Source organism: Podarcis raffonei, chromosome 4 (assembly GCF_027172205.1).
Source record: "Podarcis raffonei isolate rPodRaf1 chromosome 4, rPodRaf1.pri, whole genome shotgun sequence".
In the NCBI taxonomy this organism is placed as follows: Eukaryota; Metazoa; Chordata; class Lepidosauria; order Squamata; family Lacertidae; genus Podarcis; species Podarcis raffonei.
The window spans coordinates 9,643,017-9,661,905 of NC_070605.1; the positions used below are offsets into that span (position 1 = coordinate 9,643,017).

General features: G+C 48.4%; 1 protein-coding gene across 1 annotated transcript; it reads left to right on the forward strand.

Annotated features, from left to right (window-relative positions):
* Positions 1-5,414: 5,414 nt before the first annotated feature.
* Positions 5,415-18,419, forward strand: KLHL35 (kelch like family member 35). Its single transcript, XM_053385248.1, has 6 exons — positions 5,415-6,348; positions 7,215-7,399; positions 8,685-8,803; positions 13,817-14,005; positions 14,698-14,886; positions 17,801-18,419. The coding sequence occupies exons 1-6, from the start codon at positions 5,468-5,470 to the stop codon at positions 17,987-17,989; spliced, it is 1,752 nt and encodes a 583-aa protein (XP_053241223.1). The 5' UTR covers positions 5,415-5,467; the 3' UTR covers positions 17,990-18,419.
* The last annotated feature ends 470 nt before the right edge of the window (positions 18,420-18,889 follow it).

The following is an 18,889-nucleotide window of genomic DNA, read 5'->3' on the forward strand; positions in this document are numbered from 1 at the left end:
TTAAAGACCTCCAAGGAAGGAGACTCCACCACACTCCTTGGCAGCAAATTCCACTGTCAAACAGCTCTTACTGTCAGGAAGTTCTTCCTAATGTTTAGGTGGAATCTTCTTTCCTGCAGTTTGGATCCATTGCTCCGTGTCCGCTTCTCTGGAGCAGCAGAAAACAACCTTTCTCCCTCCTCTATGTGACATCCTTTTATATATTTGAACATGGCTATCTGCAGGGTCGTCTGCAGGGTCCAGGTTTGAATCCCTGCTTAGCTTTCCTTGAGTGGCTCAGGGAGGTGGACCAGGGCCTGCAGACATCAGGATCCCTGTGTTGCCAGATCCACTAGGCTGTGGGCTTAACCTGGGCCGTTCCTCCCTGAAAATGTCTCCTTTTCTGTGCAAATTTGCCAGGCTCTCACTCGAACGATGCTTTTCCTCCGGGCCACAACTGCTTTTCCAGATGGGCCGCTGACTCTAAGCTCTCCCCTGGGTGAACTCCCCTCGGCATCCTCACGCCCTCCCTTTTGCAGAGGCTGAGCCGTCACTTGGCAGCTGCAGCGAATGCCAGGCAGATCCTCCGAGCGCATCATAATTACCAGGAACAAAGCCGAACCTGATCGTCTCTTGCTTTGTGGCTTGGAGGCTGGAGGGTTATTATTTGTCTTGGGCAAGCGCAAAAGCAAAGGGAGTGTCCTATTTTATTTTTATGCTGGCCAGTTTACATCGGGCAAGAGGTTGCCAGAACCAAGCTGTGATGCTCTTTGGTCCAATGCCTTCGGATGAACATACACCTGAGCCGTTATCCTTCCATTCCAGGTGATGGGATCTCCATCGGACAGGTGAGAAAGAAAGGGAATGATGGCTTATAAGCAAAGAGATCAGGCGAGGGGCATGTAGGAATCTGCCTTCTACAGAATGTTGGTGCCTCAAGCTGAGCACTGACTGGCAGCAGCTGCCCAGGGTTTCAGGCAAGGGGTTCTCCCAGCCCTACCTGGGGACTGGAGGAGGCGCAAAGCAGACTGTCTACCACTGAAATGTGGTTCTTTCCCATATTAGATCAAGCTGCTCCACTAGGATGGGTGTATAGCTGAATGTCATCTGCAGGTCTTGGGTTCGAATCCCCGTTCGTTTTTCCTAGGAATTGAATTGAATTCCTGCGGCTTGATGGAGGTAGAAACGGTCTCTCATGTCTTGTTACACTGCCATTTATACGGGGATATACGCTTGGTATTTATCCCTCCTGTTATACAAAAATCTCCAAATGGACCCAAACTTCAATGTCTAAAACTCCTGGTGGAGGACAAGGATCTAGAGATCATGCCAAATTCTGTGCGACTGCCATAAAACTTAGGGAACAAGCTGTACTAGCAAAATGATAAATGTTTTAAATGACAATTTTAGGTTATATTTTAATGATCAATATGTAACATACCATATTTTTTGCTCTATAAGACGCACCAGACCACAAGACGCACCTAGTTTTTGGAGGAGGAAAACAAACCAAAACAAAATATTCTGAATCTCAGAAGCCAGAACAGCAAGAGGGATCGCTGCGCAGTGAAAGCAGCAATCCCTCTTGCTGTTCTGGCTTCTGGGATAGCTGCACAGGATGCATTCGCTCCGTAAGACGCACACACATTTCCCCTTACTTTTTAGGAGGGAAAAAGTGAGTCTTATAGGGCAAAAAATACGGTATATTTTTAACTGCCGCTATATCTGAATTGCCTCTGTTATACCCAATTGCAATTCATTGTATTCCTGTTGTGTTTTATGATTTTCCTGATATTGTAAGTGAGCCGGAACTGGTCTGTGACCGTAATAATGAAATTCAATTCAATTCAATTCAGTTCAAGTTTTAAGGAGACCTGCTGGGTCTGAGCTGCGAAGGTGAAATGGGAGCTACTTTCTTGAGCTCCTGAGGTCAAGGGTAGGATACTAAAGCCTGTGCTAAAATATATATATTTATTTATTTTAATTAAATTTATACAGTCTATTTTGTTCTTTGATGCAGGTTTTTGGTGTTCACTGAATCTCTGGCAGGTTTTACCTGTCTTGCAGACTGTCTGTCACCTCTTTTCCTTGGAAACCAGGTTTTGTGCCTTGACATTTTGCAGTTCCCAAATGATGGAACGTTTTCAGAAGCGAGACACGCAACAATGAACATGCAGGCAAATTTATGTCTGTATGCAAAAGCCTACCCTCTCTGATTTGTAGGAAATGCACTGAAATATACTCAGAGTCGCAAAGTGATTTCATGCTCTTTATTCAGCTCATAGTGGTGAGGAGGAATGAAAGTCCCCTCAAAGTATCTGCTTTATATACATTATTTACACAATGGGCTGCACATGATTGGCTAATTCCGGAATTCTACTGTAAGCCAATCAGGTTGTGGATTCACTTCTATCTGGAGCATGATTGGGTAGTTCCTGCCAACCAATCATACTGCTGCATTGTTCTAGGACCAATCAGACTGCTGCATTCTGAATCCTATTGTTCTAGGACCAATCAGACTGCTGTCTTTTGGATCCTATTGTTCTAGGAACAATCAGACTGCTGCAGTTTGGATCCTATTCAACTCAGTACATAACATGCACAATGGGGAAACCAAGGGTTTGAACTTTCTTTGCTGCTAGCTCTCAATGAAATATCCAGCTCCTCTTCTCCTTCTTGGTGTATGAGCTCAGGAGATGGAAGGTGGGATGGGGAAAAAACCCTATTCCTGGATTGAGGGAAGAAAGAATGTTCCTTGTCCATGGTATCCTGCTCAGATCTTGCCAGCTATAAGGTTCATTGGAGAGCAAATGGAACAATGATAACAACAAGGGGTACATGCGACTGGGGGGACGCAGGTGGCGCTGTGGTCTAAACCACTGAGCCTCTTGAGCTTGCCGATCAGAAGGTCTGCGGTTCGAATCCCGGTGATGGAATGAGCTCCCGTTGCTCTGTCCCAGCTCCTGCCAACCTAGCAGTTCGAAAGCACACCAGTGCAAGTAGATAAATAGGTACCTTTGCAGCGGGAAGGTAAACGGTGTTTCCACGTGCTCTGGCACTCGTCACAGCCTTCGTGCGCCAGTAGTGGTTTAGTCCTGCTGGCCACATGACCCGGGAAGCTGTCTGTGGACAAACGCCGGCTCCCTCGGCCTGAAAGCGAGATGAGCGCCGTAACCCCATAGTCGCCTTTGCCTGGACTTAACAGTCCAGGAGTCCTTTACCTTGTACCTTACATGTGACTGTAAGAACCATGGGGCAGACTGGGGCCAGAAAAAGGCTTGCTTTGTAAATAATGGGCTATTGTAGTTAAAGATAGATGGAAAGTACACCAAGTTGAACTTTTGGTGAAATTTTGGCAGAAGTTTGAGTATAAACTGTTTGGCATTGGGCAGAGGAGAATTTAAAGGTTTGCGGAGGAAAGTTCCCTCATGCCCCTTTAGGCTCCCCTGTACTGCCAGCCATCATTCTCCCAGCCTACAAAATACCCTGGAACTACGCTCTGTCATGAAGAAGCACAATTCCAGATCATAAGCAAGTTCGTATTCCTCATGGTTTTAAAAGTAAACTTTTAGGTAGGCAATGTTTTCAAATGTTTTAGCGTGTTTTTAATATTCTGTTGGGAGCCATCCAGAGTGGCTGGGATATAAATACAGTCATACCTTGGGTTACAGCCGCTTCAGGTTGTGTTTTTTCTGGTTGTGGACAGCCGAAACCCAGAAGTACTGGAACGGGTTGCTTCCGGGTTTTGGCAGTCACACATGCACAGAAGCGCTAAATCGTACTTCGCGAATGTACCGAATCGCAACCCATGCGTGCACAGACGCGGGCTGCGAACACTGTGTGTTGAGAACGTGTACCCCGCACGGATCATGTTCACAACCCGAGCGTCCACTGTAATATATTATTATTATTAATTAATATGCATCTCCATTAAACTACAAGCATCACCATTACTTCTCCTTCTCCTTCTCCTTCTCCTCTTCTCTCTCCTCCCCCTCCTCCTCTTTCTTTCCTTCTTTCCTCCTCCTCCTCCTCCTCCTCCTCCTCCTCCTCCTCCTCCACCTCCTCCTCCTCCTCCTCCTCCTCCTCCTTCTTCTTCTTCTTCTTCTTCTTCTTCTTCTTCTTCTTCTTCTTCTTCTTCTTTCCTTCTTCTTCTTCTTCTTCTTCTTCTTCTTCTTCTTCTTCTTCTTCTTCTTCTTCTTCTTCTTCTTCTTTCCTTCTTATTTCCTCCTTTCCTTCTTCTTCTTCTTCTTTCCTCCTCCTCCTCCTCCTCCTCCTTCTTTCCGTCTTCTTCTTTCCTTCTTCTTCTTCTTTCCTTCTTCTTCTTTCCTTCTTTCCTTCTTCTTCTTCTTCTTTCCTTCTTCTTCTTCTTTCCTTCTTTCCTTCTTCTTCTTCTTTCCTTCTTCTTTCCTTCTTTCCTTCTTCTTCTTCTTCTTTCCTTCTTCTTCTTCTTTCCTTCTTTCCTTCTTCTTCTTCTTTCCTTCTTCTTTCCTTCTTCTTCTTCTTCTTCTTCTTCTTCTTCTTCTTCTTCTTCTTCTTTCCTTCTTCTTCTTCTTTCCTCCTCCTCCTTCTTCTTCTTTCCTTCTTCTTCTTCTTTCCTCCTCCTCCTCCTTCTTCTTTCCTCCTCCTCCTCCTCCTCCTCCTCCTTCTTTCCTTCTTCTTCTTCTTTCCTTCTTCATCTTCTTCTTTTCTTCTTCTTCCTTCCTTCTTTTCTTCTTCTTCTTCTTCTTCTTCTTCTTCTTCTTCTTCTTCTTCTTCTTCTTCTTTCCTTCTTCTTCTTCTTTCCTCCTCCTCCTTCTTCTTCTTTCCTTCTTCTTCTTCTTTCCTCCTCCTCCTCCTCCTTCTTTCCTCCTCCTCCTCCTCCTCCTTCTTTCCTCCTCCTCCTCCTCCTCCTCCTCCTCCTCCTTCTTTCCTTCTTCTTCTTCTTCTTTCCTCCTTCTTCTTTCCTTCTTTCCTTCTTCTTCTTTCCTTCTTCTTCTTCTTTCCTTCTTTCCTTCTTCTTCTTCTTTCCTTCTTCTTCTTTCCTTCTTTCCTTCTTCTTCTTCTTCTTCTTTCCTCCTCTTCCTCCTCCTCCTCCTCCTCCTCCTTCTTTCCTTCTTCTTCTTTCCTTCTTCTTCTTCTTCTTCTTTCCTCCTTCTTCTTCTTTCCTTCTTCTTCTTTCCTTCTACTTCTTCTTCTTCCCTTCTTCTTCTTTCCTTCATCTTCTTCTTATTTCCTCCTCCTTCTTCTTTCCTTCTTCTTCTTTCCTTCTTCTTCTTTCCTTCTACTTCTTCTTCTTCCCTTCTTCTTCTTTCCTTCATCTTCTTCTTATTTCCTTCTTCTTCTTCTTTACTCCTCCTCCTCCTCCTCCTCCTCCTCCTCCTCCTCCTCCTCCTTCCTCTTTCCTCCTCCTCCTCCTTCTTCTTCCATCCTTCAAGGTCCCGGGAAGGATCGCAGCATTAAAACACACTATTAAAAGCAATCCAACTTTTTCATGCCCTGAATCGGGATGAAACGAGAGTCCCAATCCAGAACGGGCGTCAGCGATCACCCTGCCTCTCTGGGCCAAGGCAGCGGAAACCTCCACGCGAAACTCTGCAGTGGGTCTCGCCACGCTGAGCAGATCCTCCAGACTCTCAACTCCTACCGGCTGGATGGCATCTTCACCGACGTGGTTCTCACCATGGGCGGGCAGGAATTCCCTTGCCACCGGGCTGCCTTATCCGCCAGCAGCACCTACTTCCGGGCTCTGTTTGCCGGGGGCGCGAAGGAAGGCCGCCAAGGCACCGTCCATCTCCACGAGGTCTCTGCTCCCAGCATGCGCCTCGTCCTGGACTACATCTACGGCGGGGACATCCTCATCCAGGAGGACAACGTGGAAGACCTGCTGGAGCTGTCCAGCTTTCTCCAAATCCCAAGGCTCAAGGACGCCTGTGTTGCCTTCTTGGGAGGTCAGCTGCATCCTCACAACTGTCTGGGCATCTTGAAGGTCGCCAACTCTTTTTCCATCCCATCTCTGACCGAGAGGAGCAAGAAGTGTCTTCTGGAGGGCTTTGTGGAGGTCTCTCACCACAAGGAGTTCCTGGAGCTGGATGCCAAGGAGCTGGTGAGCTGTCTGTCAAGTGATCACCTGGCTATCCCCAAGGAGGAAGCCGTCTTCGAGGCAGTGATGCGGTGGGTGAACCACGACGTGGTTGCCAGGAAGGGAGCCCTGAAGGATTTGCTCCAGCACGTGAGGCTCCCCCTGCTAGACCCTGTTTATTTTCTAGAGAAGGTGGAGACGGACAAGCTCATCCAGGAATCCAAGGAGTGCATCCCTTTGCTGCTAGAAGCCCGCAAGTATTACATCCAAGGCAGCGAGGTCAGCTCTCGGCGGTCTAGACCCAGAAGGTAAAAAGAGAGAGAAAAGTTTGCTACTAGGGCTGGGCAATCTATCGATATATTGTCCCAAACCGGTTTGAAGTCCATATTGTGATACCGGTTCCATAATTTTTGATCTGGCAATATATATAAACTTCCCTCCTCCCCTTTGTGGATCCTTTTGTTAGTCCTTTCCTCCTGCATTTTTTATAATAATCCAAATAATAATAATAATAATAATAATAATAATTTATTATTTATACCCCACCCATCTGGCTGGGTCTCCCCAGCCACTCTGGGTGGCTTCCAACAAAGTATTAAAATACAGTGGTCTGTTAAACATTAAAAGCTTCCCTAAACAGGGCTGCCTTTAGATGTCTTCTAAATGTCAGGTAGTTGTTTATCTCTTTGACATCTGGTGGGAGGGCGTTCCACAGGGCGGGTGCCACCACCGAGAAGGCCCTCTGCCTGGTTCCCTGTAACTTGGCTTCTTGCAGCAAGGGAACCGCCAGAAGGCCCTTGGAGCTGGACCTTAGTTTCCGGGCAGAACGATGGGGATGGAGACGCTCCTTCAGGTATACTGGACCGAGGCCGTTTAGGGCTTTCAAGGTCAGCACCAACACTTTGAACTGTGCTCGGAAACGTACTGGGAGCCAATGTAGGTCTTTCAAGACCGGTGTTATGTGGTCCCGGCGGCCACTCCCAGTCACCAGTCTAGCTGCCGCATTCTGGATTAGTTGTAGTTTCTGGGTCACCTTCAAAGGTAGCCCCACATAGAGCGCATTGCAGTATTCAAAGCGAGAGATAACCCACTTTTATAAGGATGTGGGTCGTGTTGTGTTGCCAAAAGGGTCTTGCTGTCCCCTAAGACTAACAAATTTCTTTTCTTATCCCAGATACATGGAGTTAGCAGAGATGATCATTGTGATTGGAGGCTGTGGCAAGAAAGGGTCCTTGAAGCTTCCTTTTGTGGATATCTTCCACCCCGAGAGCAAACAATGGAAGCCACTATCCAGTGTCCCTGGATATACCAAGTCAGAGTTTGCTGCCTGCACCTTGAAGAATGATGTCTACATCTCAGGTGAGATGGCTGCATAAAATCATAGAATCGTAGAGTTGGGACCCCAAGGGTCATCTAGTCCAACCCCTGCAGAAATAGCCTCCTCCCTTCATTGGGAGGAGATGGAGAAGACCATTGCATGACTGATGGATTGATTAATTAATTGCATTTCTATTCTGCCCTTTCCCCCAAGGAGCTCAAAATGGCACACATGGTTCTCTCCCTCCTCATTTGATCCCCACAGCGACCCTGTGAGGTAGATTAGGCTGAGAGGTAGCAACTGGCCCAAGGTCACCCGGGGAGGTCCATGGCTGAGCGGAGACTAGAATTCCCGTCTCCCAGTGTAGGAATCAAGCCTTGTCAGAGGAATTGGCCACTCTCCAGGCACCCGGCTTGAGTTCCTTGTTGACCTCCCTGTCTGCGACTCCCGGCAAGATCAGGCGAGATCTCAATCGGCGATCCTCCTCTAACGTGAGAAGAACACACCACTCCTCCCCTGCCATCCCCAGGGAGGGGAGAGAGACAGACAGAAATGTATTTGCATGCCTTTATTTCTGTCCTTCCAGCAGTACAGAGAAACGTGTCTGCACTCTCTTAACACCAACAGCAGAGAGAGAAAAACTCCTCCCATGTACTTCCAGTACAGGTCAGATGACACTCTGAGGTAACATCCGGTGCTCAGTGGTGTGAATAGACTGTTCCTTTGTTCCCACGGTACAGTCCCAAACATCAACATCCTGTTTGGCTTTCCAGCCACCTGGAGCACGCTGCTGCATTGCTCCTTTTTCGTAACACTCAACCCGACACTCTAACCACTACACCACACTGCCTTTCTGTATGTGTCATGAGAAAGAGCCAAGGGCCCAGTATCCCCTTCTAAGTTTCTTCCAAAATCCCCCACTTCCCTCAGCAGAGAAAGAGACCACACATTTGGTCAGTTTAAAATGATTTACTTACAAATTTTTCAAAGGTCGGATTCATGAGCTTTCCCGCACAGCGGCAAGAAAAGGCAGGCAGTATCACTTCGGTTACAAAATGTTCAGTGCTTCTAAATTGTTTGTATAGAAACACAAAGATGACTTCCTTAAGCCACATGGTCTGGGCTTGGAACATTTAGCTTAGACATCTTTACTTTTAGAGTTTCCATGGTGGAAGATGAAGGAACAAAGAGTTTGGTAGCCCTTCTTGGCTTCCCCCTCTTTGACTGCCGCCCCCTTCCCCCAACGTTGAACCCGGCTCCTTCTTTCTGTGGCCTTAAGCCCTTTGGCTCCTGTGTTATGTGGCTGCTCCGTGTCTGCTTTTGCAGGAGGCCACCTGAACGGCAGAGATGTCTGGGTGCTGAGCTCCCAGCTGAACGTCTGGATGAGGGTCGCCTGTTTGCAGAAAGGGCGGTGGAGGCACAAGATGGCCACCCTCCAGGGAAAGGTACAGACTTCTCTTTGCTTTGTGATTGGTGGGGTGTGTCGTGGCCGCAGGAGGGAGAGGCATTTGTTACTATTCCCCAACCTGACCCATCTCTGCCTCTCCTCTCCTGCTTCAGCTTCTTCCTCTGTTTCTGGCCGCCTCTCTGCCACCGACTCTCCCCGCTCACTAAGCCCTGTTCTCTCTCCATCTTCCGACACCTCTTCCTCCCAGTCTTCTCCCTCTTTCCCCTCTGACCACTCATCATTGCCCTACCACCACGCCCCAGGCTCAGCGGCTTCAGGGCTTGTTATGTACTGAATTGAAAAGGATCCAAAAGGCAGCAGTCTGATTGGTCCTAGAACAATATGTTAAGAGAGGCTCAGAACTTACAGGGTTAAGAGTTCTGAGTGATGACGCCTCACATTCTGAGGGCGGGCATAGAACACGGAAAGGGTGTGGTTTTCTCTGTGTGCTTTTAGTCTGCGTGTTTAGCTCCATGGAGAAAGGAGCAACATGGGCGAACTCTCGCCAGGCAGGAGATTTATAGCTATTGTGTTTTGCTAAGGAATAAAGACTTTAAAGATAAGGAGACTGCTGCGTTTCAGCCTGAGTCATTACCACACGAAGAACGTTCAAGCTTCTACTTCCGCTGTGTTTTACGCTCTGCTGAGTCAAAGGTCCCGGGGGGAAGACCAGAGCTGCGCAAGGGAAGTGTGCCGGACCCCCTGGACAAAATTGACCCCGAACAGGTTATGGAGGTCAGCAATAAAGATAAGCAACGTTCGTGCGTGTGAGGAGGCTGCAGCCGGAGGCCAGCCGATGAGACGCTGGGAAAGAGAGACTGCAGGCAGAATCGGCTGAGGAGCAGCCAAAGGCCAGCTAAGGAGTAACTGGAGCCAGCCGGGAGGAGCTCGCTGGGAAGGATCTGCCGGACCGGGAGGTACTCGTGAGTAGGCTGGGCCCCCGGGGGAGAGATGGCAGACAGCCATGAATCGCGTGCAGTCCCTTTTGAAGAGGCAGACGGGAAGGAGCCCTGGGTCGGTTGGCAGGCACTGAAGAGAGTGGGAGCCAGACCAGAGGGGGCTAGACGCCAGCCTGAGGGACGCCCAGAGGGGGCCAAGAGCTGCACAGAAGCTGGGGAACGCCCAGAGAGTCAAGGAGGGGCTGTGGGACGCCCTGGAAGCCCAAAGTGGACTGGAGCCGTGTCTAAAAGCTGCTGCGATGCTTTGACACGCCAGAGAGACAGGCAGCCGTGTGCTGGAAAGCTGCTGGAAGCTGGGAAGAGGAAAGCAGTGGCTAGCTGTTCCTCTGGAGGCTGTGCACCCAAGTTTGGGGGTGCAGGCCAGAAAGGCCAGTCCAAGGGTCTGGAGAGTGCCAAGGCTGTTTGGCAGGAGCTGGAGAAGGTTTGCAGAGAAACCACAGAGCTGGAAGCCAAAAGCCACGTCCCCAAGCCTCGAAGAGAAGCCTCAAGGAGGAGTGCTGCTGGCAAGAGTGGGGGGGCACTGACGTCCAAAGGCAAGTTTGCAAAGTTTTCCACTAGGCGATGTTTTGTTTGTGCCTCGGCTGAACACCTGCGACGCAACTGCCCACAGAGAGCAAAGGAGCCAGGGCAGGATATGTTCAAGGTCGCTTCCCATGGGAACCAGCCGGGTTTCCATGGCAACAGAGGGAGCAGGCGTGAGAAAGCTTATCAGCTGACTGCTTCGATGGCTATTTTGGACAACACCACCTGCAGCGAGAGCCCCAAGGTCGGGGGCAGCAGGAAGTCAGTTGCTAAGGCAACAAAGAAGGACAACTCCAGAGGGGGGAGAGTCCTACGTTGGGTTGTTGACTCGGCTGCGAATGCCCATCTGGTCACAGCGCCACCTGATGGACAAATGTGGAACTGCAAGGCTGTTTCAACTGAGAAAACAGTTAAATTTGCTACAGGTTCACAGGGACGTGTAACCCATGTTTCTAACATGTTTGTCTCTTTCTTGCAGGCTGAATTGAAGGTTTATGTTCTCCCTGAGATAAAACATTGCCTGCTATCTGTACCGTGTCTTTTACAGGAGGGATATTCAGTGAGTTTTGAAAAAGATGTTTGTACAATTTCCAGAGATGGAAAGGAGCTCGTAAGTGTTGAGAAAAATCAAAACAACCTCTTTGTTTTGGAAACACCACTGGAGGGTGAGGGGAATGCTGGGAAAGCCACTGATCACACTCATGTGTCGTGTGCTTGCGTGTGGCACAAGAGGATGTCACATGGGTCCTGTGAGGACGTCCAGATGTTATCAGAGTGCACCAAAGGTTGCAAGGTAAAAGAATGTGGTAAACCTTTGAATTGCAAGGCTTGCAGAAAAGCCAGAAACAAGGGATTTAGTGATCCCAGGGTAGAGAGAGTAACCACAAGGCCTTTTGAGCTTGTGCATGCAGACCTTTTAGGTATGCCACAGCCAAGTCTGGGCAAGGCCAAGTGGCTGATGGTGCTGACAGATGATTTTACTAGGAACGCATGGGCTTTCACGCTGAAAACGAAGGAGGAGACAACGCAACTGATCAAAGATTGGGTTGCAGAGGTGGAACTGAGGTTCTCCACCAAGGTGCAAGGTTTCCAGTTTGACCGTGGTTCTGAGGTCACTGGGTCTGCTCTAAAGGGTTTCTTTCGCCAGAGGGGGATACGTCACAAGGTGACTTCTCCTCAGGAGAGTGGCGTGGCAGAGCTTAGGAGTAAAGCTCTGGTTCGAGCATCCGAGATCCTACTGGATGACTCTGGTTTGCCTCACAGTTTTTGGGGGGAGGCGGTAAAAACGGCCAATTTCTCGATGAACAGGTGCTACAATGCAGTGGTAGGTGACACCCCATATTTCTTGCTCAACGGACAGAAGCCACAGGTGCATTTCTTCCGTTCGTTTGGTTGCAGGGCCATGGTGCCTGTACCAAAGTGGTTGCAGCAAGAGGGTGGTCCAAAGTACCAGGAAATGATCTTCTGTGGATATGAGCCTGCGACAAAAGGGTGGAGATTCGCATACCCAGAAGGTGATCAGACCAAGCTTCTGGTCAGTAAACAGGCTGAGTTCTTTGAGCAGGATGGTTGGGCAAGGCGCAAAGTGCGCTCTGACACTGTCTCAGATTGTCTGTCCGACTCTGAGGAGGAAGGAGAGCCAGAGCCTGAACCTGCTGGTGGAGACCAGGTCCCTGAACAGAGTAGGGCGTCTCCACAGGTTGTTAAGGGAGTGTCCAAGAGTGAGCCCTCATCTCCTGTGCGCATAATGGAGAAAGCTCACAGAAGTGTCAAGTCAGAGGGGGAGTCTTCTGATGAGGAAGACGCACACGCTGGCCCCAGTGGGTCAAAAGGAGCACCCCAGTTTGTGCCCAGGCGGTCATCGCGGGCTACAAAGGGAATTCCACCTGAGAGGTTTCAGGTCACAAATGCGTGGGTTGGTTTCGCACAGTGCGAACCTGAGGTTTGTGAGGTTCAACAGGTGCCTAACAACGATGCCAGGAAGGGGCGGAAGGCAATGGGGAAGGTGTTGAACACTCAGAGGTCCTCTCAGAACGTGATTCGAGAGGGGGTGTTAAGAGAGGCTCAGAACTTACAGGGTTAAGAGTTCTGAGTGATGACGCCTCACATTCTGAGGGCGGGCATAGAACACGGAAAGGGTGTGGTTTTCTCTGTGTGCTTTTAGTCTGCGTGTTTAGCTCCATGGAGAAAGGAGCAACATGGGCGAACTCTCGCCAGGCAGGAGATTTATAGCTATTGTGTTTTGCTAAGAAATAAAGACTTTAAAGATAAGGAGACTGCTGCGTTTCAGCCTGAGTCATTACCACACGAAGAACGTTCAAGCTTCTACTTCCGCTGTGTTTTACGCTCTGCTGAGTCAAAGGTCCCGGGGGGAAGACCAGAGCTGCGCAAGGGAAGTGTGCCGGACCCCCCGGACGAAATTGACCCCGAACACAATAGGATTCAGAATGCAGCAGTCTGATTGGTCCTAGAACAATAGGATTCAGGAGCCACCCAATCCAACTCTGGGTGGAAGTGAATCCGCAACCTGATTGGCCTACAGGAGTATCCCAGAATTAGCCAATCACGTGGGGCCCATTGTGTAAATAATGTATATAAAGCAGACATTCTGGGGAAACTTCCATTCCTCCTCACCACTATGAGCTGAATAAAGAGCATGAAATCCACACTTGACTCCGAGTATATTTCAGTTCTGGATTTGCCTATAAGCTAAGCAAGCTATAGCTTAAGACTCTGTTCTCTTGGAGGCCCCAAAAAAATTTAAAGGAAAAAACCCCTGGATTTACATTTCCAAAATGTAAGATAAGAAAATAAATAAAATAAAACTTACATACAGCAACAATGTTTTGTGTAGGCTCCTAGGATGTAAGGATGTAAGTCATGGGCCCCGCCTGCTAACCTGCTCCCTAAAATATCACTGGTTTGTGCCTTTCTATATATAGGGTGCCTACATTCTGCATGGACTGGTTATTTGTTGTGTGCAAATGGCTTGAGATACCTAATAGGTCCATAAATTGCCATATAGCATATATTCAACACAAAAAAGTGACATTTTTGTTGTTGACAAAGGACAGCTGGACATATAAAGGGCCCCATTACCTTCAGTAGCTTAGGGCCTCATCAAACCTAAATCCGGCCCTGCTTCCATATATTTCAGTTCTTGCACCTGTGTATTTCCTTTCTATTTATTTATTTGCAAATTTACAAGCTGCACTTCCATTTTTAAAAAAATGGTCAGCTTTAACCCAGCGATTTCTGTCATCTCCTTAAATACCCTTTGCCAAAACTCTTTTACACAATTTGCACTATTTTACGTTTCACAACAACCCTGCAAAGTAGGTCGGGCTGAGCGACTGAGGCTGGCCCAAGGTGGTTTTGCGGCCGAGTGGGGAATTTGAACCCTAGTCCGGCACTCTAACCACTGTGCCACGCTGCCTCTCGCTCTGCCCGCACTCCGTTTAGAAGCCCGTCTGCATCTGGGTAAGATCAGAGATCTGATGAATCGCATCCTCCCCATCTCTCGCCGACAGATCTACGCGGTGGGCGGCTATGACGGCTTTGGCCGCCTGGCCGGCGTGGAATGCTACGACGCCTTTTCCAACAGCTGGGCAGATGTTGCGCCATTGCCCGAGGCAGTGAGCTCGGCGGCCGTGGTGCCGTGTCTCGACAAGCTGTATGTGATCGGGGGCGCCGTGGAGGACGGGGCCAACACAGATAAGGTACTGCTGGGGTTGTCAACCTTTGGGGAGCTGTGGGGACTTTTGCAAACTGAGCCTCTGCAGCTGTCCGCCTCTCCTGGTATGTTTCACCTTACGGTCTTCAAACAAAAATGTCTTGGAGGTCCCGGGCTGGCCTCAACCAGAGCCGGGGCTTTTTCGACCATGGCCCCAATTTGGTGGAACGCTCTGTCACAAGAGACTAGCATAAACGCAGCATAAGGGGTCTCTGTAGTATAGTGTATTTTAAAATGGGGTTTTACAGTTTTTAGGGGTTTTTGAATGCTTTATGTAGTTTTTATGTAGTTTTATGTAGTTTTGTGGTAGTTTTATGTAGTTTTTATGTAGTTTTATGTAGTTTTCAATTTCATTGTTCTGCAAGGGACAATGACAATAACGATATTGTACCGTATCGTATCGTATCTAGGGCCCTGTAGGACTTGACAACTTTCCGCAGGGCCTGCAAGACAGAGCTGTTCCACCAGGCCTTTGGCCAAGGCACAGTCTGACTCCCTCCTTTGGTAATCCTGACAGAACTCTAGCCCAATGGTTGCCATTAATTTGATTTGAACTGATTTTAGAATGAATTGATTTTAGAATGCTGTATTATTTTACTGTTCTCTGAGCCCAGCTTCAGCTGGGGAGGACAGGATATAAATAAAAATTTATTATTGTTGTTGTTGTTGCTTCCCCAGGTTCAGTGCTATGACCCAGAGGAAAACAAGTGGATCCTTCTGTCGGCGGCCCCTTTCCGCCAGCGATGCCTCAGCGCCGTCACTTTGGATCACTCGATTTATGTTGTTGGGGGGCTCCTGAGTAAAATCTTCAGCTACAGCCCCCAGACGGACACCTGGGCTGAAGTTGCGTCCCTCTCGGGACCTCTGGTAAGGAGAACGCCATTGGGCCCTTAGAGAATTTGCTGTGGGCACCAGTTCCAAGATGGGGTGCCCATCTAAAAGGGCAGAAAAAAGAGACAGGACCCCAGAATGGTGAAAACATTCAAAACGACCTTGACAGATTGGAGAACTGGGCCAAAACAAACAAGATGAATTTTAACAGGGAAAAATGTAAAGTATTGCACTTGGGCAAAAAAAAATGAGAGGCACAAATACAAGATGGGTGACACCTGGCTTGAGAGCACTACATGTGAAAAGGATCTAGGAGTCTTGGTTGACCACAAACTTGACATGAGCCAACAGTGTGACGCGGCAGCTAAAAAAGCCAATGCAATTCTGGGCTGCATCAATAGGAGTATAGCATCTAGATCAAGGGAAGTAATAGTGCCACTGTATTCTGCTCTGGTCAGACCTCACCTGGAGTACTGTGTCCAGTTCTGGGCACCACAGTTCAAGAAGGACACTGACAAACTGGAACGTGTCCAGAGGAGGGCAACCAAAATGGTCAAAGGCCTGGAAACGATGCCTTATGAGGAACGGCTAAGGGAGCTGGGCATGTTTAGCCTGGAGAAAAGGAGGTTAAGGGGTGATATGATAGCCATGTTCAAATATATAAAAGTATGTCACATAGAGGAAGGAGAAAGGTTGTTTTCTGCTGCTCCAGAGAAGTGGACACGGAGCAATGGATCCAAACTGCAGGAAAGAAGATTCCACCTAAACATTAGGAAGAACTTCCTGACAGTAAGAGCTGTTTGACAGTGGAATTTGCTGCCAAGGAGTGTGGTGGAGTCTCCTTCTTTGGAGGTCTTTAAGCAGAGGCTTGACAACCATAAGTCAGGAGTGCTCTGATGGTGTTTCCTGCTTGGCAGGGGGTTGGACTTGATGGCCCTTGTGGTCTCTTCCAACTCTATGATTCTATGAAAACAGGCTCCTCACCACCCATCAGTAGGGATAAAGGCGCCTACGCTAGCTATTGTCTTGCTTGCTCATAGGAAGTAGCTATTTTATTATTTTATTTTCTATTATTATTCACTAAAATGATTAGTCGCTTTTTCTTTTTTACAAATGTAACTCAAAGCAACTGGCAGCAGTAAATAAACAACACATACATTAAAACCAGCATGAAACAAAACACAGAAAAATCTAAAGCACATTCGTATTTTTGAAAGGCAGGATTCAAACATCCTGCCCACTAAAAGAGGCCATAAATAATTTTTAAAAATTGATTTGTAAGTTGTTTTGAGTTGCCCTGGTTGCAAGATAAACCAACCAACCAAAAAGTTTAATAAAAAATAAAAGCCAAAGGCCACTGGTGGAAAGTAAATGTTTTCGCGTGGCATCTAAATGTATGTAATGATGGGGCCAGATGAGTCTTTCTGGGGAGAGAATTACGCAAGTGGGGAGCCACCACAGAAAAGGACCCGTTCTCATGCTGCTCCTCCCTTCTGTTCAGAACACAAGGAAGGTGGTTGTCCAATCCTGGTATCAAATGAGATGTGGTGGGGCCGGCTCAAGACCTCCTTGTGCCTGATGTCAGGAATGTGGCCCCCCAGAGCGCAGGGGAATGAGTTAGACTAGAGATAGAACTAAGTAAATGAGGGAGTGACTCTGCAGATGAGAGTTGGCTGACAGCGTCAAGGGCAATTTGACCCCCCTTCCTGGGGAAGACTCTGTTAGATCTCAAGGAGAGGAAGAGTCGGGAGGCAGTCAGAGCGTTGCTAGGCAATCAGCAGATAAGCAGAGATCTGTGTTGAGTGACAGTGGGGAGGAAGGGGCAGGCCAACTTCTCAGCCCCCGTTCTAGGCATCTGGATAAGATCAGATGGCGACGGAAGGGAAAGGCAGGAGTTTGGCGTCGCTGTGGGAGCGGCGAAAATTCAGACTGACCAACTATCGTAAATGCAAGCAGGCGAGAAACCGTGCTCTGGGTGTGTCTTTTTGTAAATAAACATACATAAAAATGCCAGAGGGTCATTACTTCTTATCGGGCCTTGCTTGCCTGCCAGAGATCATTTCACCTGAGTAGACCCCAAAGCGGTGTCCTTCCTTCCTTCCCACCAGGTGAGGGAAGATCTACATTTGGAACAAGGAAGGGAAGAATGATCTATACAGTGGTACCTCGGTTTACGAACTCAATCCGTTCTTAAACCAAAGCCGTTCTTAAACTGAGACACACTTTCCCTAATGAGGCCTCCCGCTGCCGGTGCCCTTTCACCATTCGGCTTCCGTTCATAGACAGTGGTAAAGTTCGCTAACCGGAACACTACTTCCAGTTTTGCGGAGTTTGTATACTGAATTGTTCATAAGCGGGGCTGTTATTAAACCGAGGTACCACTGTATTGAAATAATAATAATAATAATAATAATAATAATAATAATAATAATAATAATAATATATTATTTATACCCCACCCATCTGGCTGGATTTCCCCAGCCACTCTGGACGGCTTCCAACAAAACACTAAAATACAATAACCTATTAAACATTAAAAGCTTCCCTAAACAGGGCTGCCTTCAGGTGTCTTCTAAAAGTTTGGTAGTTGTTGTTCTCTTTGACATCTGGTGGGAGGGCGTTCCACAGGACGGGTGCCACTACCAAGAAGGCCCTCTGCCTGGTTCCCTGTAACTTGGCTTCTCGCAGTGGGGAACTGCCAGAAGGCCCTCGGCACTGGACCTCAGCGTCCGGGCAGAACGATGGAGGTGGCGACGCTCCTTCAGGTATACTGGACCCTGTAGGTTTTGCCACCTCACCTTGCCTCATGAGATTTGGGCAAGTTTAAAGGGCTGGGTGTTAGAGAGAAGGAGAAGCTGAGCAAATAACAGCTGAGCTGAGAGAGCGGTTTTTGTGGATTTCTGAGGGGATACGGACCTCTCCTCTTTCTGACTTTCCCCTCTTCCTTCAGGAGAACTGCGGCGTCACTGTGTGCTCTGGCAAAATCTACATCCTGGGGGGCACAGACGAAAATGAGCAAGGCACAGACAAGGTGTTCTCTTTTGATGCAGAGACTGGGATGGTTGAACCCGAGACCCCGCTCCAGCGCTGCACCAGTTGCCACGGTTGCGTGACCATCCTCCGGAGCAGGACCAGGTGACCCCAGTGGTGACCCCCTCCCCTTTTCCTCCTCTACGCAACAACGGCCCGTGTATTATTGCTCCTTTGAAAACTGGTCCTTGAGAGATGGCGCTCCCAATTTGTTGTTGTTTAGTCGTTTAGTCGTGCCCAACTCTTCGTGACCCCCTGGACCAGAGCACGCCAGGCACTCTTGTCTTCCACTGCCTCCTGCAGTTTGGTCAGACTCATGTTCATAGCTTCAAGAACACTGTCCAACCATCTCGTCCTCTGTCATCCCTTCTCCTTGTGCCCTCCATCTTTCCCAACATCAGGGTCTTTTCCAGGGAGTCTTCTCTTCTCATGAGGTGGCCAAAGTCTTGGAGCCTCAGCTTCAGGATCTGTCCTTCCAGTGAGCACTCAGGGATGATTTCCTTCAGAATGGATCGGTTTGATCTTCTTGCAGTCCATGGGACTCTCAAGAGTCTCCTCCAGCACCATAATTCAAAAGCATCCCAATAGGGATGGACAATTTTGGTTTCTCATTCTTCCAACCTTAAGTGCAGCCCTCTCAAGAGCCAGCGTGGTGTAGTGGTTAAGAGCAGTGGACTCGTAATCTGGTGAACCGGGTTCGCATCTCCGCTCCTCCACATGCAGCTGCTGGGTGACCTTGGGCTAGTCACACTTCTCTGAAGTCTCTCAGCCCCACTCACCTCACAGAGTGTTTGTTGTCGGGGAGGAAGGGAAAGGAGATTGTTAGCCACTTTGAGACTCCTTTGGGTAGTGATAAAGCGGGATATCAAATCCAAACTCCTCTTCTTCTCCATTTCCACATCAGTTTGGGCATTTCATTTCCCCGCCGCAGAAAGTCCACACACATCTTCTTGCACCATTTTGGTGCAATTGGTGCACTTAATGAGCACCATTTTGTACGCCGTTTTGC